This window comes from Vombatus ursinus, unplaced genomic scaffold (genome assembly GCF_900497805.2).
Source record: "Vombatus ursinus unplaced genomic scaffold, bare-nosed wombat genome assembly UNPS02014799.1, whole genome shotgun sequence".
In the NCBI taxonomy this organism is placed as follows: domain Eukaryota; kingdom Metazoa; phylum Chordata; class Mammalia; order Diprotodontia; family Vombatidae; genus Vombatus; species Vombatus ursinus.
In genome coordinates this window covers 47240762-47266436 of record NW_020954577.1, presented here as the reverse complement: position 1 = coordinate 47266436, position 25675 = coordinate 47240762, and the positions used below count along the sequence as shown (strand labels likewise).

At 44.5% G+C, this 25675-nt stretch overlaps 2 protein-coding genes across 2 annotated transcripts in view; one reads left to right on the top strand and one right to left on the bottom strand.

The window, feature by feature from the left end:
- Positions 1-9742: 9742 nt before the first annotated feature.
- On the bottom strand, positions 9743-19176 carry LOC114050598 (peptidyl-prolyl cis-trans isomerase FKBP14). Its single transcript, XM_027872414.1, has 4 exons — positions 18746-19176; positions 16327-16478; positions 10916-11043; positions 9743-10052 (listed from the first exon to the last, which is right to left on the bottom strand). Exons 1-4 carry the CDS (start codon positions 18940-18942, stop codon positions 9894-9896), a joined length of 636 nt encoding a protein of 211 aa, XP_027728215.1. The 5' UTR covers positions 18943-19176; the 3' UTR covers positions 9743-9893.
- Positions 19177-23229: 4053 nt separating this feature from the next.
- The window catches only part of LOC114050650 (pleckstrin homology domain-containing family A member 8-like), a 47953-nt gene continuing 45507 nt past the window's right edge, over positions 23230-25675 (top strand). Inside the window, exon 1 of the mRNA XM_027872494.1 lies at positions 23230-23302. Within this exon, the coding sequence (XP_027728295.1) occupies positions 23263-23302 (40 nt within the window). The 5' untranslated portion in view covers positions 23230-23262. The remainder of the gene's footprint in view (positions 23303-25675) is intronic.

The following is a 25675-nucleotide window of genomic DNA, read 5'->3' as shown; positions in this document are numbered from 1 at the left end:
TATCCAAAATAGGCATTCTAGGCTCTCAAATGGAGGGGATTTGTAAATTCCCCACAATTCCCAAGAGGAATACACATGCAGGGAAGTCCAGGGACCAAGGGAGCTGGCCCACTGCATTCTAGATTTTTAGACTAAGTCACACTTAGCACATGTCCATTGTCACCACTATTATTCAATATTATACTAGAAATGTTAGCTTTTAGCAATGAAAAGAAAAACAAATGGAAGGAATTAGAATAGGCAATGAGGAAACAAAGCTATCACTCTTTGCAGACGATATGATGGTACACTTAGAGAATCCCAGAGAATCAACTGAAAAACTACTTGAAATAATTAACAACTTTAGCAAAGTTGCAGGATATAAAACAAACCCACATAAATCATTGGCATTTCTATATATTACTAACAAAGCCCAGTAGCAAGAAATAGAAAGAAATTCCATTCAAAATAACTGTAGACAATATAAAATATTTGGGAGTCTACCTACCAAGAGAAACACAGGAACTATGAGAACACAATAACAAAACACTTTTCACACAAATAAAGCCAGATCATGGGTAGGCCGAGTTAATATAATAAATATATATTGAACCTAATTGTTATTAATTAATTTAAAGTAATAATAAATATGTGAAATAGTATAAAATTATATATAATACATATAAATAAAATATAATAAAAATGACAGTTCTACCTAAATTAATTTTTTTATTCAGGGCCATACCAAACAACCTACCCAAAAAAAATTTATAGAGCTAAAAAAAATAATTTAAAAATTCATCTGGAAGAACAAAATGTCAAGAATATCAAAGGAATTAATGGAAAAAAAATGCAAAGGAAGGTGGCCTTCCATGCCAGATCTAAAACTATATTATAAAGCAGCAATCATCAAAACTACTTGCTACTGGCTAAGAAATAGAGTGGAAGATCAGTGGAATAAGCTAGGTATACAGGACACAGCAGTCAATGACTATAGTAATCTACTGTGTGATAAACCCAAAGACTCCAGCTTCTGGGATAAAAACATACTATTTGACCAAAACTGCTGGGAAAACTGGAAAATAGTATGACGGAAACATCTTACACCATATACCAAAATAAAGTCAAAATGGATACATGATTTAGACATAAAGGGTGATACCATCAGCAAATTAGGAGAGCAAGGAATAGTTTACCTGTCAGATCTATGGAAAAGGGAAGAATTTATGACAAAACAAGAGATAGAGAACATTACGAAATGTAAAATGGATAATTTTGATTACATCAAATTAAAAAGGTTTTGCACAAACAAAGCCAATGCAACCAAGATTAGGAGAGAAGCAGAAAGCTGAGAAACAATTTTTACAATCAGTGTTTCTGATAAGGGCTTCATTTCTAAAATATTTAGAGAACTGAGTCAAATTTATAAGAATACAAGTCATTCTCCAATTGATAAATGGTCAAAGATATGAACAGACAGTTTTCAGAGGAAGAAATTAAAGATAACTACGGTCATATGAAAAAATGCTCTAAATCACTATTGATTAGAGAAATGCAAATAAAAACCACTCCGAGGTACCACATCACCCCTATCAGATTGGTTAACATGACAAAACAGGAAAATGGTAAATGTTGGAGAAGATATGGGAAAATTGGGACACTAATGCATTGTTGGTGGAGTTATGAACTGATCCAACCATTCTGGAGAGCAATTTGGAGCTAGGCCCAAAGGACTATAAAACTGTGCATACCCTCTGATCCAGCAACACCACTATTAGGTATGTATCCCAGAGAGATCATAAAAAATGGGAAAGGTACAAAAATATTTATAACAGCTCTTTCGGTGGTGGCCAAGAATTGGAAATTGAGGGGATGCCCATCAATTGGGGAATGGCTGAACAAGCTGTGGTATATAAATGTAATGGAATACTGTTGTGTTATAAAGAAATGATGAACAGGCAGATTTCAGAAAAACCTAGAAGGACTTACACGAACTGATACTGAGTGAAGTGAGCAGAACCAGAATGTTGCACACAGCAACATCAACATTGTGTGATGACCATCTTTGATAGACTTAGCTCTTCTCAGCATGCAATGATCTAAGACAATTCCAAAAGATGGAAATGCTATGACGGATAATGCTATCCACATCCAGAGAAAAAACTATGGAGTCTGAAGGCAGATTGAAACATATTATTTTCTCTTTCTCATAGTTTTTCCCTTTGTTCTGATTCTTCTTTCACAACATGACTAATATGGAAATAGGTTTAATACGATTGTACATGTATAGCCTATATCACATTGCATGCCATCTTGGGGAGACAGGAGGAGAGGGAGAAAAAAAATTTGGAACTCAAAATCTTATAAAAGTGAATGTTGAAAACTATCTTTACATGTAATTGGAAAAAATAAACTACTACTAAGTTGAAAAAACAAAACGTTCTTAGCAAGCATCTCATGCCATTTCTTTCTTGAGCATCACATAAAAGGATTCATAGTTAAGGTCTCTCCTAGGCACTTAGATCGCTGGGCAGAAAATTGCCTGCCTCCGACTCACTTAAGTGCACCGTTTTTAGGCTGGATGCCTCACTCACACAGCAAGGACACAGAGAATTGATGAGGGAACAAAAATGGTGCTCAGATAATCCACTTCCCGTTGCTAAACCTTGAGCAGCTTTCAAATGCCAGCGTCCTTTTGTATTGTAATAATCCACTGCAATCTCTTTGGATGACCTTAATTAAAGCGATAAAAATGTAAGCATTTCCAGTTCCATGTTTTAGAACTTCTGTGACAATTTCACTTACATTCCATTACATTAAATGCAGCATAAAACCATGGACAACTAGAATGTAAAACACTCTATATCGGGGCCACAATCTTCGTCTGTGTCATGGACCTCTCGGGCAGTCAGGTGAAGCCTACGGATCCCTTCTAACAACAAAAATAAGGTGCATTAGATTACAAAGGAAACCAGTTATACTGAAATACAATTATCACAATATTTAGAAAAACACCACCAAGTTCATGGACCCCAAATTAAGAACATGTGCTTTTAAAGCAAAGGAGGGGGACGGAAGCTCTGCTAATTTCAGGGTAGCATCAGGCTTTCAAAGATAGGAATCTGATTGCTCAAGAGTGTTACATGAGAAGAGTAAATAATAATAACAAACGTAATTTTAAATAATGACTCAAAACCTATAGATAAGGCTACATAAGAATCTACATGTAAATAAATTATTTTTATTGACTGGTAAAAATTTAAGAACATTTTTGATGGACATCCCTGAATGCAAAATACTCATGGTCTTTAGGCTCCACTGAACTTTCTAAAAGGCTTCAAAATATAGAGAAATAGCAGAAGAAATCCACAAGGAACATACTGGAAACAGGATGGAGTATCCAATATCATTCTCATCCTTTTAACTGCTACTGGACTTATTCCAAAGACGCTTTTGGCGATCCTGCAGAAGATAAGCTCATGTCCCAATATTTTTATTCAATTACATGCAGCATTTTGTCTACCTGCACAGCAGAAGATTAAACATAAATCCATAGCAGGATGTGACCCATCTCAGGATTGGTTCTGTCTGAACTCAACTGAACAAAAATTAAAACTAGATAATACTGACAATGACCGTGACTGAAAATAATCCCCACAGGGCAGCTAAGTGGAGCGGTGGATAGAGCACCTGCCCTGGAGTCAGGAGGACTGTGAGTTCAAATTTGGCCTCAGACACATAACACTCACTAACTGTGAGACTCTGGGTAAGTCACTTAATGGGCAAATGCCTCACCAAAAAAAAAAAAAAAAAAATCCCCCTCAGGGGCTAACCCAATATCCTCACAAGGGATGTTGATGGCAAAGTCAGGAAATGCCACCCAGGGTGAAGTACCCCATGTTAGGAAACAGAGCTGAGAAGACTTGACGAGAACCCTGAAACACCAGTCAATTGAACCTAAGCAGCTAGGTGGTTTGGTGGATAGAAAGTTGGGTCTGAAGTCAAGAAGACTTGAGTTCAAATATGGATACTTACAGTATCCATATATAGTTCAGACATTTGTTAGCTGTGTGACCTTGGGCAAGTCACTTTATCTCTGTCTGCCTCAGTTTCCTCAACTTTAAAATGGGATAATAATAGCACCTACCTCCCAGGGTTGTTGGGAGGATCAAATAATATTTGTAAGATACTTAGCATGGTGCCTGGCACACAGTCAGCGCTTACTATATTCTTCTTCCAGTCCTTTTGCCTTCTTCTGGCAATGCCACCAATTGGGTTACTCCCTGTCCCTAGCCAAAATGATGAGATTCTTTTTATGAATCTAAGAAAGAGATGAGTTAGCAATAGTTGTAGGTCATTCCTTCCTGAAATCATTCTGATCAACTTGACTTGGAGGACAGTGAAACAAGTGGCATTCCACAGTTTGGTAAGTACTACAAGCAGGTGAGACACATCAGAAAATCAGCAATGTGAATGAACACCCCCACCTGCTGGAAATGCTGCCACACAGTTGGAGCCGCCCCAAAAACAGTGGGTGTGAAGGGAACTGAAGACAGGATTCCTTTCATTACGCACTCATATAATGTCATAAGTAGACGACACAGGTATGAGTCTCCCCATTTTACAAGTTAGGAACTGAGGCTCACAGTGGCTTGCACAGGGGTCACACGGCTTGTAAGTGACCGAGTCTTTCTGCTTCTAAGTCCAGTCCTCTATCTGTCCCACCAGACTGCCTCTCCTCAAGTCATTGGTTTACCTTTAATGAGAGACCGAGCAGACGCACTTCCATATGTCCGTGAGCTATGTCTATTTTTAAAGACAACAGCTTTTTGTAGTTTTAGTTGTCTTAAAGCTATAATGAGAATTTATTCATATTTGACAATTCAGATTTTATCCCCAACTTCGGAGACCAAAAAACTCCCTTATGTTCAAATGCTTGTCTAGATAACCAGAAAAGATGCATTTTTCCCCAATGGGTTTCACATGCAAGTCCCTACAACTAGCAAAAGCAACAGAAAAAGAGAATTTATTGCATTATGGCACTTGGGGGGGGGCGGGAAAATATTCTTTTAAAAAATCTCTCATGTTTGCAGAGGGGGCCCTTTTACCACCACACTTTCCTTACTCAAAACAACACTGGGATAGAGCACTGGCCCTGAAGTCAGGAGGACCTAAGTTCAAATCCAGCCTCAGACCAAACACTTGACGCTAGCTGTGTGACCCTGGGCAAGTCACTTAACCCCAATCGCCCAAAAATTAAAAAAACAAAAACAAAACACTGGGAATCATACTACAGGCACCATAGGGGAGTTAGCTCACACCCTTGTTATGGTTCAATTGTGTCTGACTCTTTGTGACAACATAGACCATAGCACACCAATACTGTCCATGGAGTTTTCTTAGCAAAGATACTGTAGTGGTTTGCCATTTCCTTCTCCAGCTAATTTGACAGATGAGGAAACTGAGGCAAACAGAGGTAAGTGACTTGCCCAGGGTCACACAGCTAGTAAATGTCCGAAGCTGGATTTGAATTCAGGTCTTCCTGACTCCAAGCCTAGTGCTCTATCCACTGCACTCACTAGCTGTCCTCCAAGTGAGTACTGAGCTCTATATTTTCAGAGATTCATCACCCCCCTATCCCTCAGCTTTGCCTTTCTCTGTGGGGCAGTGCCTACTTCTTGTCCCGGGAGCATGGCTATAACAACAACAGCAACAATTAGCATTTATATAGCACTTTAAGATTTGCAAAATACTTTACAAAGGTTGTCATCATTTTATCCTTACAACAACCCAGGGAGGGAGGTGCTGCTATAATCCCCATTTTTAAAACAACAATAATAATAATGATAATGCACATGTATATAATGCTTTAAGGTTTGAAAAACACTTTACATACACCGTTTTATTTAATCTTCACAACAACTTTGTGAGACAGGTGCTATTTCCCATTTTATATATTCCCCATTTTACAAATGAGGAAACTGAGCCAGTACAAGTGACTTGCCCAGGGACACACATCTAATAAATGTCTGAATTCAGGTCTTCTGAACTCGAATTCAGTACTCCATTCACTGACACATAGTTTCCTCATTTTTTACCTAATCAGAGAATAACTCTTGAGCTCCCACCCATTGGTGAATTTTCTGAGCTTACATTTCAGTGAGCCCTAGTTATGTGAGCTTCACATAATGAAGACAAGTCTCCACAATTAGGTATTGTTTGCAGTTTACTCAGCAAACCATGAGTGCATAATAACAAGAAAACAATGCATAATAATAATTTTTTAAAAAATTCTACCAAGCAGCTGTAAGCCAAGCTGACTTCTCTCAAAGCCCAGAATTCCGCGCCCCCCCCCAACACACACACAAGACTGACTCATACTGAGGAGTTCTAGGAAAGATGCAGGTTGAGTCCTCCCTTTAGGAAGGCAGACCAGGAACCATTTCCCATAGGATGCTAGAGTCACCCATCCTGGAAATCTCCATCTGCTTGTTCGATGGAGATGCAGAAACTCTGGACTCAGGATCTTGACTCAGTCATGAAACAAGCAAGGAATACATAAGGATTTGTGATTTCCCCATTCTTGACTGTTTGGCCCCTGGTTGGGACCTCTCACCTTCTCTGGCCTCAGCTTACCCATCTCGGAGTAGGGTTAGTGGGGTCGACAGCCAGTGGCAGACAAGTAATGTTCTTCCTGACATGCCTCTCCAACCCTGACTGTGGAGCACCTTTCTGTTCCCCAAATATGCCTTACCATTGGGCAGTTATTGTTTGAGAGCCCAAATAGGCACTAGGGAGCAAGGGCTAACCCAAGTGACCACCTAACTTTTAGAAGCATTCTGTTTGGCTGTGGATGGCATCTTGTATTTCTGTTGAATGTGAGGTCTCCTGTGCTCTGGGAGTTAAGCAACCACCTGAACCTTTCAATTAAAACTCTCCTCTTCACAATTAGAAAGAATGAAGAGGAGGGACCACCTGAAGGCCAGCTGCTCCCTTCTCACCCACCCACAGAGCTGTCTGTCGTGGTTCACAACTTCTCTTGGATAAGGGGGAAGTAATTAAGTGTTTTGATTTAAAAAGTCTCCCTCTGGGCTACAGAAAAGAGGAGGCAAAAGGAAAATCACCCACATCAGAAAGGACTGATCCCCTGCTGGCTCACCAAATCTGCAGCGGTGCGAGCATCTCTGATCATATCTGAGTTGGTAGGAATATAAGACTTTGCATTTAATCTTCTAACTTTAAAAAAAAAAAAGCTGGCAGTGAGCAAGAAGAAATGGAAGGGCATGTGGCTGAAAGGGAATTTCTACAAACACCCACAGGAGGATTGAGGATTCAGGCTATCCTTAGGAGTCTTCTCCCCAAGCAGAGCTGCTTCCAGCTCCAGAGATGGATGCTCTTATCTTGGGCCCACCCACTCATTCACCCATGGAGTTCAAATTAACAAGTATTTCTTAAGTGCTTACTGTCTCCAAGGTACCACAAGCAAATACACCCAAGGAATAGCATCCAACTTAAACTTTTGCAAAGTATTTTACATATCAAATGAAGTATTTATAATGTATATAATATATTTATATACTTTAATATATCTAATTAATATTTAATATCATTATATTATGTAATATATTATAATACGTTCATTACATAATGCATGATATTCTGTATTATATAGAATGGTATATTATATATAAAATTATATTAAATAATAAATTGATGTTTAAAATATTAATATATACAAACTATATTAAACAATACATTGATGTTTAATATATTATATATAATTTATAATGTAAAATAATATAATAATGCAGTGCTTGACAAATCACTATATAAATTATTACATAATTTTATTATTTAATATTACTATTTATTAATTAAATAACATTAAATACCTATTAAACTATTATACATATTATTATGCTATCTCATTTGATCCTCCTGATTCCCTGGGAGGTAGGTGCTATTATGATTCCCATTTTACAGGTGAGTAAACTGAGCAGAGCAAGGTTAAGTGATTTGCCCAGGGTTACCTAGCTAGCGTCTGAGGCAGTATGTGAATTCAGATCTCTCCTTATCTTCATGCCCGGAGCTCTATACACTGCACCATCTAGTTGCCTAGGATGGGGAAGTGTGTAGAGGAGAGCAATCAGAATGAAGAAGGACTTCAGATTAGCCCCAGAGAAGCCAAGGGGAGGGAGGAGAGGGAAGAAATGGATCAGGATGGTTAACCTTAAGCATTTGACCGAGAGGGATGGGTAGAATGTGCAGGGAGACAAATTTAGGCTTGATAAAAGGAAAAACTTCCCATCGATTAGAGCCACCCAGGAGTGTCATGGGTTGCCTCGATAGGTGGTGAGCTCCTCATTACTGGAGATCTTCAAGTAGAGACTTCTTGTTAGGCATGTTGTAGAGATGGATTCTTGTTCCTGATGGGTTGCCTCCGATGGCTTCTGAGTTTTTGTGAATAGTGCCTCATACATTTGTACCACCGTCTTTCAAAATATATGCAGGTGCTGTTGTAATTAATAAAATATAAATTCACGTAAATGTGTAGCTGAATTCATAGCAGCTTCTTGTCATATTCTCTACCAATGAAGACTAATAGTATGCTTCTTTTAATGCTCAAAGATTCGGTCTCAAATCCATCTTCCCTTTGTGTTTGGCCATGGATTCAAGCCACTCCTGGTTTGGTGGTTCCTCTACTGAGACTTTCTATTTGTGACACAATATTATATTTAGATTCACTTCCTATTTGATAAGAGCAATGTATCTGCTATCCTCAAATAAACATATCATAGTGGGGGGAAAGATGCCTACTACACTCCTCCCCTCCCACCATTTTGCCCCAGTCACCAGTGTTAGTACCAGGAACCACTTGGTAATTTGCCACTTAAGTCTTGGGCAGAATCTCTAGCTTTCTTCAGAACTCAGCTCTGCTACCACCTCCTAGAGAAAGCCTTTCCTGATTCCCTCCCCAGCTGCCTGTGCCTTCCCTCCCTCCAATTACTTTGTCTCTATTTTGTATTTATTTATGTGTTCATGTCATTTCCCACCAATAGAATGTAAGCTCCCAAGGGCAGATTGTTTCTTTTTTGTCTCTTATTCCCAATGCCTGGTACATAGTAGGTATTTAGTAAATATCTGTTGAATATTACGATGCACATATAATTTTTTAAATTCTGTATCATTAACCATTTTAGCTACTCACATTCTTCTTAAATAAAGCAACAAGTGAAACAAATAAACCTGAATACATATTTTCTTCAGTTCCTCACGTGCAGACGATTCAAAACTCAAAAACTCAGGCAGTTTCATTGCACCATGAAAATAGATAGCCTTGGCTTTTCCCAATAGAATGCATCTAACTTCTAGAAAAAGGTGGGTGGTAGAGAGCTGCGTGTGTGGTTTGTGATTAATTAAATCTGATGCTGAAGTGTGTTTACGGCCGCCATCTTTTAAAATTATGAGCAAGCTAGTTAAATGTCAGGCTGCAGGTGGAAGAATGAGAGATAGGCTGGCGTGCTCAAAGACAAAGGATTGGAGTGTGCTGGGAAAACCAGGAGTTGGATTTAGAGGCCCCAGGTGACCTTGGATAAGACCCATCTCCTCTAAGTGTGTCGGTATCCTCATCAGCAAAGTAGGAGGGTTGGACCAGATGGCCTCCAAGATTCTATCCGGCTTTAAATCTGTGATTCTACAACAAAGTGTTCCCCTTCAAAGCCCTAGGTCCACAGCTCATTAGGGAGAAAGGAGCACTTAGCAGTCTCGCTCAAATTTCTTTTAATATTCAAAGACACACAGCAGGAGACAATTACTTCTTTCCTATGAATAAATACCAACTCAACAGACAGAATCAACATTGCTAGCAAATAAGGCTCAAAAATTCTCGGCATTGGCGCCAGAGGGATATTTCTTTACAGCTCATCATGTCTGTACGTAAATTCCCTTGCAGATATAAACCCATCCTTGTCCTCGTCTTCTTTGTCAAAGATGTCTTCCACCAAAGTATCATGGTGACTCTCATTGATCATTGCCCCATGCTTTTCAAATTCCTTCTTCAAATAGATTTTAACCTGCAAAGGAAAGAATCGTGCTACTTGAAAAGGTCGGCCCTATGACCTGGGAATTATTAATCAATATCATCCAGCCTGTATTTCAGGCTATTTTATTATTGATCATAACAATAACTAGCATTTCTATAACACATGAAGGTTTGCAAAGAGCTATTGGTGTTATCTCATTTAATCCTCACGACAACCCTGGGAGGGAGGTGCTATCATTATCCCCATTTTATGGTTGAGGAAACTGAGGCAGATGGAAGTTAAGTGACTTGCCCAGGGTCTCACAGCTAGTAAGTATTAAAGGCAGCATTTGAACTCAGATCTGTTTGACTTCAAGCTTGGCATCCTATCCACTACTCTACGTACATGTGTATTTTAGAAATGTAGAGCTAAACAACAAATAATCAAAACAAATGATTTTTATAACATTTCCCATTTACTAAAGGGACTCTCCCCTCCTTTTTTTTCTTAATAAATTTAGCTACCTGGTTATAACAAGGTATATTTTGATGGAGATATGATCTGGTTGATGCAATCTGCATCAGAGGAGGGTGCACCTGCCTCAAGGAAGTTGCAGATCTTTGGAACTAACTAAATACGAAATATTTTTGACAGGAAATAGTCACCTCATTTTCGCTGTTGTTTGGGGGGTGGCGGATGGGAGATTGGGTCTCCTTGTCCCTGCCTAGGCTGGAAGTCCAGTGGCCATTCCCAATCTGATCCCCGCACTGAGCAGCCCCCACTTCTGATCTGGGTTGGTTCACCTCTCCTTCGGCAGCCTGTGCGCCTCCCGCGCACAAGAAGTCGGTGATACAGCGCTAGAGTTAGTGCAGACGCCTGACCGGTGTTCAGCCAAGCCACCACATTACCCTCACCTCTTGTTTAGACAGCTTCCAGTCATCATTAAGATCCATCTCTTGGAATGACTCGTGTGATCTTGGTCCATTTCGAATTTCCAGGAGATCAATATTGAATATCAGTGTACTCTCGGGGGGAATTTGACCTGTCGGGGGGAAAAAAGAAGGCTTTCGCTGAAACTTCTTACTTTTAAAAGTAGAAGATTTATGGATCTGGACAAAATAGGCCCTTAGCTAAACTTGGGGGGCAAATGTACTGAGCATAGTGAGTGCCCTACAGGTCTGAGTTCGCATTTTGAGTTGAGGCTAGGCGCTCCCTTTCCTTCATCAGCAGGAGATCTCAGCTTTCTAATCCAGAAACACACACACAGCCCATCATGGAGAGATACTTGAATTCTTGCCCAGCTCATAGCCAAGATGACCAAAATGAATGAAAAGGGAAATCTCATTTGTGCAACTGGTCTACGTTCTCAGGGGAGATTTCCCTGCTATTATTTAATAAACTGCTGGAAGTTAGTTCAACTCAACTAGAACTATGTATCCGAGGCCCTTTAATGCTATGGTCCCCTAAGCAGCACAGCACAGCAAAGAGAGGCCTGAACTCAGAGTCTGGGTTCGAATCCCACCCCACTCGTCTTAGCTGGTGCCTCTGGGCAAGTCACTTAGCCCCTCTCTGCCTCAGTTTCTCTTCTGCAATTACCATAGCATCAACCTCTCTGGATGGTTGTGAGGAACAAAATAGGTGACACAGGGAAAGCACTTTGCTTGTCTTAAAAGCGCTATAGAACAACCCGCTGAGGAGCAGAGGGACGCCGACCCAGTTTAATTTCCACTTCAGATACACATGGGTTGGAGGACCCTGGGCAAGTCCAACATTTCAGCAGCCCAGGTTCTAGATTGTACAGCATGCACTGATCTGCACTGACAGAAGGAGATTTCCTCACCTAGGAGTCCCCTAGATCAAAGGAATTGCCAGGTCCAATTTTTAAAAAAAGTACCGTTATTATCATCAGGCTAAAGATACAGCTGGCACAACTGAGAAGCAAGGAAAGGCCAGCTCTCTTGGGTAAGCACTGGCCCTCAGTTTCCTCATCTGTAAGCTGAGGGGATTGTACTACAGATACCTGAGGCCCCTTTCAGCTCTGTCCTCCTAGGAGTCTATAAAACTAGCACCATGCACAGAGTGCCTGGGGTCAGGAGGCCCTGAACTCAAATCTGGCTGTGTGACCCTGGACAAGTCACTTGACCCTGTTTGCCTCGGTTTCCTCATCTGTAAAATGAGCTGGAGAAGGAAATGGCAAACCCCTCCACTAACTTTGCCAAGAAAGAGTCGGACGCAACTGCACAATGGAACCAAAACAAAGACAGACATAACTGCCTCAACTTGTGTTCATGAAGAGTAGCCCGGTGTGCCACAAATGCAAACGTTATTTTTTTTCCATTTTCTCTTCCTATATTCCCTGCCTCTTCCCCATGTCTTTTCCTGACTCTTTGTTCTTTCCTTCCTTCTTTGGGGGGGGGGGCAATTGGGGTTAAGTGACTTGCCCAGGGTCACAGAGCTAGTAAGTGTCAAGTGTTTGGTCTGAGGCCACATTTGAACTCAGGTCCTCCTGACTTCAGGGCCTGTGCTCGAACCACTGTGCCACTAGCAGCACCTTGTTCTTTCCTTCCTATTCTTCCTCTGGGCACCCCCACTGGAGAATGATTCCTGGTTTTAGGGCCAACAAATGATTCCAAGTCATTTACTAATATCTACTATGCACTAGGCATTGTGTTAAGTGCTGGTGATACAAATAAGAAGAGAAAGACAGTCCCTGCCCTCAAGGAGTTTATAATCTAATGTCTATAGCCCTAAAGCTATGACCCAATCACTTGTCTATACAGACAGCTCCCTTTTATCTAAATTGAGGGAGAAGAAAAGATGAGTGTCTGATCCAAAATGGCAGCTTTAAAAATCCCCGGTTTGGCTTTGGAATTTTTTCCCCTTTTCTGTACCCCTGCTTGAATACTGGTGTGTCTGTTGCCCTTAAATTGATTAGAAAAAGTTTTATTAAATTTTTTTTTAATTTTATTTTTCAAAGAATAAAGCCACATCATGCAGACCTGATTTAGGAAGCTCTGGATTACAGATTTAGAACCGGATGGGAGCTTAGAGTGTGTTGTTCAACCTCTACTTTTCACACAGGAGGAAACTGAGGCCAAGAGAGATAAGGTCACACAGCCAGCTAGTGTCAGATGTAGGATTTGAAACGAGGTCCCCTGACTCCAGACTCGATGCTTTCTCCATTATGTCATAATCAGGGGTCAATAACATCACATGAAATAGCCCCAGTACCTGGCACAGAGTGAGTACTTAACAAATGATCACCCATCGACTAACTGACTACCAACAGGCCAAAGAGGCTGAAACTACTGCATCTCCCTGATGACTATCCGACATGGCAGTACGTTCCACTCAGCATATTTCTGTTTCATAAGGAGATGAGGGACTGAGAATGCCTTGCTATGAGAAAAAATGGAAGAAAATGGGGATTTACAAAAAAAAACCAAAACACACAATGCAGATGGGTGCATACGGAGGGTCTGGTGAGGTCCTCAAATAGAAGCAGGCGGCACATTGACTTAGAGATCCACAAATTACATAATCTGTGTCCTATCGTGTCTTTAACTATCTCGTTAAACATTTCTCAATTACATTTCAATTTGGTTCTGGCCTCCGTGGGGAGTTATACAGACTGCTTGTGATCTGACACTCCTGTGCAGTGGAACACAAGGATCTGGGTTCAAATCCCAGCTCTGCTGCTTGCTTGTCCATGAGATATCAGACGAGTCATTTAACTTCTCTCAGCCTCAGTTTCCTTTTCTAATCGTAACAGAGTTATTCCTCCAGCTAGAAGCCATCATAAAAGCCACATAACTCGAGCAACTTCCTGGGAAATGGGGGATGAATCAGTAGTTAAAAGGAAAAAAAAGCACTTTCAGGGGAAGGAAGATGTGAGCTACAAGAAATTGAAGGTCTCTGCTAGTTGCCTAGAGCCCCCCAAAGCTTCCTGGGAAGGATGAACTCCCTTTTCCAAATATTTCCCTGTGTTTAATCTGAAATTTGGGGGTAAACATTTCCAACATTTTTTTTGGAGCTCCCCAAAGCTTCCTGGGAAAAATGAATTCCCTCTTCCAAATATTTCCAAATATATTTAATCCTAAAGTTTGGGGTAAATATTTCCAAGCATTTTTTCCCTGGCAGATGACCACAAAGGAGAGTTAGAGGGTTCTTAGTTCCAAGGAGAACAAGACTTACGCTGTCCACTCAAAGCTGTTCCCCATCAGGGTCAGAAGGCGGGAGCAGCTTCTCCACAACCAGGTTGATTTCCAAAGAAGGCGTGGACCCCAAGCTAAAAGAGCTGGTGTTAGTCCAGTGTTAGGTGTGTTAGTTTCACTGTGGTCAGTTTCAGGGAAGGTAAGCAGAGTTAGGTTTGTTAAATGGTGAGCACCTGTTAAAGGCAGAGGAGAGAGGGAAAGAGGGTTTTGGCCGGGAGTCACAGAAGAGTTAAAAACACACCTATCGTCCCTAAAACCAGTCTGAGCCCCAACGCATACATTTTCTAGGTGCCTGATTTTCTTTTCCAGATTTGAATCTAACTATAGAAACAAGAATGTTTTAATTTTAGCCAGAAGAGGCTTAGCTTGGCAACTTCCTATTCAGGAATACAAATGTGGAATCCTTATAAGGGATGAATGTATCCACAACTAGGAAAGAAACAGAATGTACTGAAATGGGAAGGTCTCAGCAACGTCTAGCCAAGAGAAAGGAAGACAGGCATAGCTGGGGAAATGTTTTGTGGTAAAGTGAAAAATTTGGGGGTGTGTATGAGTGTGAGAAAACAGTAAGAAAAAAAGAGAACGAATAAACCAACTCGTAGAAAGACTGATTAGAAATGAACTTAAAAAATGTTTTACATCATTGCACATGTATAACTTTTATCTCATTGCTTACCTTTTCAGGGAGAAGGGAGGGAGGGATAGAATTTGTAACTCAAAACTTTAAATAAAAATATCTTTAAAATTTTTAAAGGAAAAACAACAGATATGAAGTGAACTTAAGGACAAAGAAACTAGGGGTGAGGCATGTGAATGAGACAGAGAAGGAAGACAAAGGAATGATAACAACCATAGTAATAGGAATAATAATAATAATTTTTTTTGTCTAGCCCTATGATATTATTGGTGTGGAGAGGAACTTCTGGTGTGGAGATTTTTTCTTCTAATGCAGAATGCCCAGGGTCCAAAGCAGAATGTGTCAGAGGCAGGACTGCATTTGGAATCAGTTTCCAGACTCACGCTTGAATACTAGTACAGAGAATTAAAGTCCTTAGTCTAAAGTTCTGAGAATTAATTAAAAAGCAAACAATGAAGCCGCACCCAGCAGAACTAATTCAGTAGGCTCTGGATCATCCTGACCCAGCAATGAGATAAAAATCATGGAGAAGGGGATAGAACAGAGGCTTTGTGACTTAACAAGTCACTTACCTGGAGGCTTAATTCCCAGATTGGTATAAGGAAGATAATATTTCAATTACATTCCTTACCCAGTCACTGCGAGGAATGGTCACCTGGAGAGTTGAACCTAGTCTCCTCCAGACTCTAAATGCCACAGAAGCCAAGGGCACTGTGTGATGGAGAAGGAAGGCCCCCACAGCCTGTTCGGCTGGGCCCAAATTCCTCATCTGTCTAATCTGTCCTCATCGATCAGTATTTATTAAGCTCCTACTATGCATCGGGTACTATGCTATGTGCGTGCTATGAATGGTCTTCATCAGGGGGTTAGAGTAGAGAGCCTGAGGATCTGTCCAGTTCTAATGTTCTATGTAAAATGTCTTGTAAACCCCAAGGCATGAAATAAATATCAGCTATTTTTATGATCTGAAGCTTCAGTGTAGCGGTTAGCAAGCTGACCTTGGACCCAGGAAGCCTTGGGTTCGAGTTCCACTTCTGACATATGTGTGACCCAGGGCAAGTCACTTAACTTCTCCATTACCTTGGACAAGAGTGTAATGGGTAGAGAAGACGCCAACATTCAGTAGTAGGAGGATTTTTCTCATCTGGGAGCTCACAATACCAATGAAAGCACAGGCCTAGCCTCTATTATTGTTATTATTACTATTAACAATGACAACAACAATAATGTTGGTATTGATATAAATATTATTGTTATTAACTGTTATCAAATATAACTATTATTAAATTAATGTTAATGACAATAATAACATTCATATGACTAACAAGATAATTATGATGATGATGATGATGGGGATGATGATGATGATGATGATGATGGGAAGATTCTAGTCTTCCTCTTCAACTCAAAGCAGAAACACTTGAGTGTGACAGAGAAGGAAGGAGGAGGAGGAAGGACCAAGCGGCAAGATTACCTTTCCCCTCTTTTCCATACCCCAGGGCAGGGGGGATGGTGAGCTTCCTCTTCTCCCCCACGCACATGCCCTTCAGACCTTGGTCCCAGCCTTTGAGAACCTCCAGGATGCCAAGTGTAAACCAGATGGGCTGGCCGTGGTTATGTTTGTGCCTGAGGAGAAGGAGACGGAGTGAGTTACCATTCCAGCGTGCCTCCTGGCTTCACTGAAATGCTTCCTAGCCACCCCATCTCCTCCTCAGGTCCATGAGTGCAGCTCCTTCCTTTTACCTTGAGTGAAAGCTGCTCTCTTTTTTACCCCCTTAAGACAACTTCAGCCCGCCGAGGATGGCCACTCTCTCCCCACGAGGCGAGAGGCACAGAATGAGGTCATCTACAGGGAGAGCTATAGAAAGAGGCACTTGGGAGCCACCCTGAGAGGAAAGAGGGGGAGCCTGTGGAAAAAAAGTGAGAGACAAACGGTGGTCAGACATGAGGTACTGACTGCATACACAGGCAGGAAGGGGTGTGTGCCTGCGTCCAAGACTGGAAACCAAAGAGCTGGTACAGAGAGGGGAGGAAGGAGAAGAGTTCTAGGTGTCCCAACCTGAAGTCTTCTGCTATAGCAGAGCTGCCTCTCATGGAGAAAGAGAAAAGAAGAACCCCCCCAAAAATACCAGTCACTGCCCCCAGAATTCTCCCCGGTCCCTGAGGTCTCAGTACTCTTTAAAACTTTTTAAATTTTTCAATTAACAATCATTTACTTTCTCTACCTCCTAACTGCCTTTAATAGGGACAAAAATGAAACCTTTGCAACAAATATGCAAAGTCAAGCAAAACAAATCCCCACGTGGGTCTAGCATCCTTTTTTTTTTTTTGGCTAGAACCATCCCCTCAAAGGTTACCTTCAATCTACTCTGCATTTGTCTTGGATATACCCAGTTATTTCCATGTTTTCTCCCCACTCAGAACATAAGCTCTTTGTTTTTGTCTTTCTTTGTGTTCCTGATGCTTAGAAGAATGCCTGGTACATGGTGGGCACTTAAGAAATGCTGGTTGATTGACTGATTGATTTCTACTCCTCAAGTGCCAACAGTTAATAAATGCCTGTTGGCTCACTGGCTGACCCTCGTTTCTATATCTCCCCATCACCAGGCTCTGCATACAGTGGGGTCCTACATAGACCTTTGCTGAATTAATCAGAACAGAACACATAAGTGGCGCATTTTCACCTGCATGTTTTGCTCCTGAAGGCATAGGAGGGTGATAGGGTCATAGATACAGCCCCCTTTCCTTTACAGAGGAGGAAGCCCAGGTCCAGAGTTTAAGTGACTTGCCAAAAGTCACATAGGTACTATGTAAAAGAGAGATCCAAGTTCACCTCCTTTGACTCCAGAGGCAGGACTCCTTCCCACGCCTGGGGAGGAATTTTAACTACAAATCAGATCTATCAGGGAGGCATCCAAAACTGAAGAGCAGTAGGAGGTCTGATAAAAAAAGAAATAGGGGGCTGGGAACCAAGAGTCTTGGGTTCTATTCCTGGCTTTGCTACCTAAAGGCTGGACCAGACAGGGAAAGTTAACTTCAATGCACCCATTTCTCCTTTTTGACATGAGGGGCTTGGATCATATCCTGCAATTCTAGCTCTGAGATAGTGCCTTTTGACCATTCTTTTTATTTATCTACTACAGAAAGCAGCAGAGTATTCATAGCCAATTAGCAGAAGTAGCCTGGGTTAGTAGATCTCACTGGGGGGAAGGAGAGGGAGAAGAAAGAAGTATCCTGGATTCGAAGTCAGGGGTAGATGGATGATTAGAAACAATAAAATAAGCAAGTAGGTACATTCGATATGTATATTTAAAGGTAATGTGAAAGAGGGCGGGAAGATACTGGGCATCCTACCATACCAACTAGAAGCCTGGACCCCTAAGGCCTCAGTTTCCCCCTCTGCAAAATGGAGACAATAACCGCACCTTCCTCTGAGTGGGGTTGTGAAGCTCGAATGAGATTCCGTAAAGTGTTTGACAAAGCCTTAATAAGCGAGTATAAATGTGTGGCTATTGTACAATGTAAGCTCCTTGAGGGCAAGAGGCCTGTGTCTCATCTTTTTCTCTGTCTCTAGCGTACTGAGCAAGCCTCTGAGACGGATCCCTGGGTTCTAGAGGCTCTGGGTTACTCCAAGGCAAGTCCCTCAGGCTCGCAGCGTGCCCTAGGAGACTTAACCAGACTAACTGGAAGAGAAGGTGCGGACCTCAGGGAGAGGGAGATTCCTCCCCCAGGAATTCCCGGTTCATGAATAGATGCAGCGTGGGAGCTTCCTAAGTGCTTGGGGCGTTTTCCACGCGTGCTTCTTCACCAGTCTCGAGGTCAGGTCCACCCTCCCTCTGGTCCAGGCGGGCGCACCCCCGTTACCTAGCCACCTTCCCTGCCCCATCACTTACGTGGAGTGAAACAGGGACCCGTCCTTCTCCAAGTAGCCTTCGTAATGTAACAGCATCATATCGCCACCTTTGGTCTTCCGCTGGCAGATGAAAGGCTTCTGGAGGACCTCGATCTTCACCTCGGGCTCCGGGATCAGTGCCCCCCTCCCCAGGGCCAGCAGGGTGGCCAGGAGGGCTGGCCACAGGACCAGTCTCATGGTGCCCCGGCCGGTAGCACAGGCGTCCTTTCAAAGCGAGCCGCTTCGGGGGAAAGCGACCTGACTACATGAAATCAATGCCTGCTTTGCAGTTTAAGGCCTGGGGAAAGCTCTGGTCCCGGCCAAGTTCATGGCTCCCGGTCTCAGTAGACGTGGCACACTCTGCTCCCCGCGAACAACTCTGCAGACGCACAGCGGCTCCCTTAGGGTTAAATTCGAGGAGCGCCTAGGATGGCTCCTCTCGCTTGGGGCGGCCTCAGGATAGCGACGGCTCACAGGCTCCTGTTCCCGTCCCTCTCCCGAGCCTTCAACTGCATGGACCAATGAGTACAGCTCATTTAAACGAAACCGACCTCCTACAGAACGTTGCGTAGCCATGGGATGCGTTGCTTGGCAACCCAAACCGGCGCTGGCTTTCAAGAGCATGCTCACTCGTCCAGCCCCGGGAAAGGAAGGATGTGAGCAAAGCCTGCAACCCGGGGATTCCAGGGCTCCGGATTTTCGAGAAATGGGCTAGGCTGGGAGAAGGGAGGCGGGAGGGAGGGACCTATCCAAAAGGCAGATTTCCGTCTAAAAGTAACCAAAATCCTAGAATTGATGCTGAGGAGGGGAGGGCCGAGGAGCAGGGTCAAAACACGCGGCCTAAAATGTGGGTGGGAAAATTGAGACACTAATGCACTGTTAGTGGAATTGTGAACTGATCCTCCCTTTCTAAAGAGTAATTTGGAACTATGCCTAAAGAGCTATAAAATTATGCATACCCTTTGGTCCAGCAATACCACTTCTAGGTCTGTACCTCAAAGAGGTCAATGTAAAGGACCTATATGTACAAAAATATTTGTAAGGTTTTTTTTTTGTGGTGGCAAAGAATTGGAAATTGAGGGGGTGCCCATCAGTTAGGGAATGGCTGAACAAGTTGTGGTGTGATTGTGAAGGAGTACTATTGTGCCATAAGAAATGACCAGAAGGATGGTTTCCGAAAAACCTGGAAAGACTTACATGAAATGGTACAAAGTGAGCAGAACCAGAACACTGTACACAGTAACAGCAATATTGTGCCATGATCAACTGTGAGTGACTTAGCTGTTCTTAGTAACGTAACAATCCAAGACGATTCTTTTGTTGTTGTTGTTGCTTTTTTTTTTTTTTTTTGGTGAGGCAATGGGGGTTAAGTGACTTGCCCAGGGTCACACAGCTAGTAAGTGTCAAGTGCCTGAGGTCGGATTTGAACTCGGGTCCCCCTGACTTCAAGGCTGGAACTCTATCCACTGCGCCACCTAGCTGCCCCCAATCCAAGACAATTCTGAAGGATTTATGATGAAAAATGCTATTCAGAGAAAGAACCAATGGAGTCTGAATGCAGATTGAAGCATACTTTTTCTTTTTCTTTTTTTTTTACTTTCTTCATTTTTTTGGTCTGTTTTCCTTCTCAACATGGAAATATATTTTGTATGAGTGCACACATATGTTGTTCAGTCGTGTCAAACTCCTCTTGATCCCCTTTTTGGAGTTTTCTTGGCAAAGATATCGGAGTGGTTTGCCATTTCCTTCTCCAGTTCATTTGACAGATGAGGAAACTGAGGCAAACAAGGTGAAGGGACTTGCCTGGGATCACACAGCTAGTAAGTGTTTGAGGCCAGATTTAAACTCGGGAAAATGAGTATCCCTACTGGAGGCCTATCACTCTATTTACTTTAACACCTAGCAGCCCAGGTATAAACTACATCAAACTGCTTGCCTTCTCAAGAAGGAGGGAGGGGAGAGAGAATTTGGAACCCAAAATTTAAAAAAAAAAAAGAAAGAATGTTAAAAGTTCATTTTATATATAGCTAAAATATATTAAAAATTTCCAAAAAATACTCTAAATTTCAGGCAAGCTACTACTTTAAGGTGTGTAATGATGCTGATGGAGAAGCATAATGAAGCATTTATAAAGTGTCTACTATATGTCCCTTCTAGATCACTGCCTCGTCATGGCGGAGGGGCTTTCTGGGCTCAAACAACGAGCTATGCTGTACAGTTGCCCATAACGGATGGGTCATAGTGGAGAGTTCTGACAAAAGGTGATCTGCTGGAGGAGGAAATGGGCAACCACTCCAGCATCTTTGCCAAGAAAACCCCAGGGACGGTATAAAATGCTAACAGACATGACATCAGACTGGTGTGCACTGTGTCAGGGAAACCCCCAGTGAACCCCACCACCGCTCTATGCCAGACCTGGTGCTATGGATTCCAAGACAAAAGTGAGGCAAACCCTGCCTTCCAAAAGCATCCTTGTCGTCATCACAGACTTTATTTTGCCATTTTAAGTTCACAAAGCATTTTACATCCCGTCATGGGCTAATTTGAAGCTCACACCAACCGTGAGAGGTAGAGAGCTGCCCCACGCTCTTTCTGTTGTAAGTATGAGGAAATGAAGGCAGGTTCCTAAAGAGAGGAATTTGTCCAAATCTTGATGTTCATCAGTGAATGCACGTCATAGAGTCATATGTTTAGAGCTGAGTAGGGGACCATAGAAACTACCAGATCATTTTTATAGATTAAAAAAATAAAAACAACCCCGAGGTTCAAAGAGGTTGTGGCTTGCTTAATTTCAGTATGTAACTTTGTGAGCTTTAAAACGCTAAACCGAAGCATTAGATGTGAGCACACTGTACAGATAACGTATAATATGGGCTTATTTTCTTCCTACTAATCATCTACCTTTGACCCCAAACTCAATGTTCTTTCTTTCCTTCCTACTGTTCAGCTAACTCTCCTTATCAATAGCGATGACCTGGCATTTAAATGTACAAAGTGTTCTGGATACATTAATATGACGGCTGCTGCCCTCCCGGGACAAACGGGGCAAACCGAACCTGCTTTTAAGAGAGGATCTTAAAATAAGTATTGCCCTCGCGGTCTGAACTCTTGGGAGCCATGCCACTCTTGGGCAAATCAAGATTTCAGAGCTGGAAAAAGCCCTCAAGATTAGCTGGCCCAACCCTGTCATTTTACGGAGGAAGCCACCGAGGTTGAGGGACCTGTCCAAGGTCAGCCGAGGGGGCCAATAGGAAAGGAAAGACATCAAGCGTTCTTTTCCCCTCACTCACTCGACAGTGAGTTTTCCCCGGGACTCAGTTTTCTTTTTTGCAAATGAGGAGGCTGGACTTGACCGTCTCTCAGCTCGCTCCCAGAACATAACCCGATAAACTTTTGCATTTGCGAATTCTCACTGAATATTTCTATTGGGCTGGAACTCATTGCCACTGTTTACATAATTGTTAGCTGCGAATTCGTGCCGGGGTTTCACGGGCTCGCATTAGTGGGGACCTGGTTGTACTGGCAGCCCTAGGAGCTAGGTGGCAATCCCAGCTGTGTTACTCATTGTTAAGGGGCCATGTCCCGGGGCCTCAATGTCCTCATCTGAAAAATGGGGGTTAGCCTGCGCGGCCTCTCCCAGCGCCAGCTCTAGGAGCCCCGGCGCTGAATTCTGAAGACGCTTCCGCCTCCGAGCTCGCGATGATGGGGGTGCAGCCCGTGCGCGGTGCCCGGCCTGGCTCGCAGTTCGGTAGAGTTAGTTTTGAGAACTTCAAAGCGTCTCTAAGTGCCGCTTGTGTCTGCAAGGTCGGCTTCCCCCCAGGACCCCCCCCCCGCACGCTGGCGGCCGCTTCTCGGGCAGTGCCAGGCGGATTGGCCGCCGGGCCGAGGGTGGGCAAGGCCGGCCCTCCGCGAGGCCCCGCCTGCTGCGGGCTGCGTGGGGACGAAAGCCCGAAGTGGATTCCACGGCTCCGGGCTGCGGCGCCGCGCTGGCGGCCGCACTGGGCATGCGCGAGCGTGCTCAGTCCTGGGCCGGCCTCCCGAGGTTGCGGGGCGCCGGCCGGCGGCGGCGGCTGGAGCCGGAGCCGGAGCGGGAGCCGGAGCCGGAGCCGGAGCCGGAGCCGGAGCCGGAGCCGGAGCCGGGGTCGGAGCTGCTGCCACGGCCGCCGCTGGCGCTGCCGCTGCCGCTGCGCTCGCCCGGGAGCTCGCTACACTTTTGGAACGTTGATACATTGTCCCGCGCGCCGCGCGCTCTCATTGGCCGCCGGGCCCGGCCACGCGCTGCTCCGATTTGCCCCGCGGCCCGCCGGGCTCGGAGCGTTCCGGAGGGAGCCCCGCTCCCGAGGGCGGCCCCGGCCCCGGCCTCAGCGTGCGGGCCGCTGCGGGCGGGCCATGGCCCTGCGGCCTCTCGGGAGTCCCTGTGGCCTGGGGCAGCGGCGGCGGCGGCGGCTGCTGCGGGGATCCTGAGAGCGGCGGCGGCGGCGGCGGCGGCGGGTGGATGGGCCCCGGGATCCCCGCACCATGGAGGGGGTGCTCTACAAGTGGACCAACTACCTGAGTGGTGAGCCAGGGGGACCCCCCCCGCGGCAGGGGGCGGGGCGGGACTGGTGGGGCGAGCCGAGCCCCCCTTTTACGAGCGGGGAAACTGAGGCCCAGGCTAGAGAAGGGGTGTGCCCCAGGGTAGGGACCTTGGGGGCGGGGTCTCCTGGCCGTCGAGCCTTGGGCTTAGATCTGGAGGGGACCCAGGGTTTACACAGTCATAGGGTCATCAGTTCAGGGCCAGAAGGCGCTTTGGGAGGGGTCCCCTGACCCTCGAGCCTTGGTGGGATCTGAAGGGTCATCTGGGTCCAGCTCTTCCTTTTATGAATGAGGAACCTGAGCCCTGGACGGTCAAGTGACTGTGTTCCCTCATTCTATAGGAGAGGCACCCATCCCAGGGAGGTTGGGGTTAGCCCAAGATGACTCAGGTAGGGTGTTTGCCTAGATGAGGAAGTGAGCTGCCCAAGGTCACGCAGGTGGCCTGGGAATGCCCAGGGACCTGAGACTGCAGCCGGTGCTGCCGTAGTACAGGCACCCTTGCTTTGTACAGATGAGGAAACCAAGGCCCAGACCTTGTCTTGCTCAAGGTCACATCGCTAGTGACCCGGTGGGACCGTGTCTCTTTCTTCCCTTCCACACTCCCCTTATTGGGTGTCTTTTCATCTCAGGGCCCTGGATTTAGGGCTGGAAAGGACTTCGGAAGTGATTCTGGTCCCCCCCTCTTATTTTACATTTGAGGGCATTGAGGCTGGGGAAGGTGGAGTGACTTTGTCATGGTCAAACCCATAGTAAGTGGGAGTCGGGATTGGAACGCAAGCCCCCTTTCTGCCAATCCCAATCCCTGCCTTCTGAGTGATTGTGGTCTTTGGGGGTGGAGGTCACATTTTTTGTGATTCCATCCTGACATCTCCATAGCTATTAGTATCCCGAGGGACGCCTTAAGTAAACTGCTGGAACAGTTCTCCAAAGGAACACTTTCCCAACTGTGTTGTGGTGACTTAGCCAGGAGGTCAGACTCAGTAGCCCTCTGGGTAAATTGGGCTTTCTCTGGGCTTGATTGCTAGGAAAAAACTCGAATGATTTGGTTGCATGAATTTGAGGACATCCCGGGGGCGTGCTAGCTTCCCGGGGATGGGATCCCCGAGTTCCTTCCTAATGAAGGGATCTGGCTCTCCTTGTTTATCTCCAGGCCACCCTGGGAGGGCCAGCTATCAGTTTTGATTTAATTGTTGGCCTGGGTGTGATTCGCTGAGCCAGCAAAGTGTGTCCTACCACAGCAAGCTCACCCTTTCCCCTGTTCGCCTTTATTGTGAATGGGAGACCGGATCTGTTCTCAGCACACACACCTTCCAAAATTTGGGTCAAAACTTACACTTTTTTTGACATTTCAAAACAGTGCTATGGAGATCCTAGCTCTGGAGCTGGGCTTAGAGAACATCTAGTCCAAGCCCCTTATTTTACAGGTGAGGAAACTGAGGCTTAAACAGGGGAAATGACTTACCCATCGCCCTAGAGGGAGTAAGTGACGGCCAGATCCTCTGTGTGCCAATCTCGGGCTCTTTTCACCATGCCACACTTGGAGAGCCATCCCCTTCCCCTTTTCATGGATAAACCCAGAGCCACAGAGGGCGAGTGACTCAGCCGCAGTCACACAATGCTGGGATTTCAACCCACGACGTTTGACTCCAGACCCAGGGTCCTTTGCTTGTCGTGGCGTTTTAGGGACGTTGGTTTTTATTAGAAAGTTGTTAAGTCCCCGCTATTTTTCATGCAAGGGACATTGACTCTTCTCTTTCCAGGCCAATTCGCCAAGCTGTAAAGTTGAGTGAAATGTGATTTTGGTACTGGATTGTTAAGACAGCTGAGCATCTCTTCTCTCAGGCCTGTCCCGTAATATTCAGGTAGCTGGGGGAAGACCGGAATCTGTGATGTTCCCCAGGCACAGTGAGAAAGTTCCCCGGGTCCACCCGGGGATCTGTCTCTTGCTGGTGGTGGCCTCAACGGCAGCAGTTTAATGAGTAATGGGTTCCCAATTGACTATAAACGTTAAAGGATTAGCTGGGAGACCTGCTGCTTCCCTTCAGGGGCCCCAGATAGGGATGAATGAGAGCTGCCTGAGCCCAGGAGAGCCCCAGCCTCATCGGGCCTGGAGGCAGGGGCTTGGACAAAGTGAAGTCCTTGTAGCTCCCGAATCTGATTCTTGTGCCGGTAAGGGTAATGGCTGAGGCAGCTGTTGGTCACATGTTAGCTTTCCTATTAATTCTTCCCCTTCTCACGCCTTCTGTCTTCTCCCTTCTCTCCTCTTTTCTTCTCCCCCCCCAGCCTTCCCCTTCTTTTCCCTCTCTTCCCTCTTTTCCTCTTCTCTCCTTTCCTCTCCCCTCCCCTTCCCTCTTCT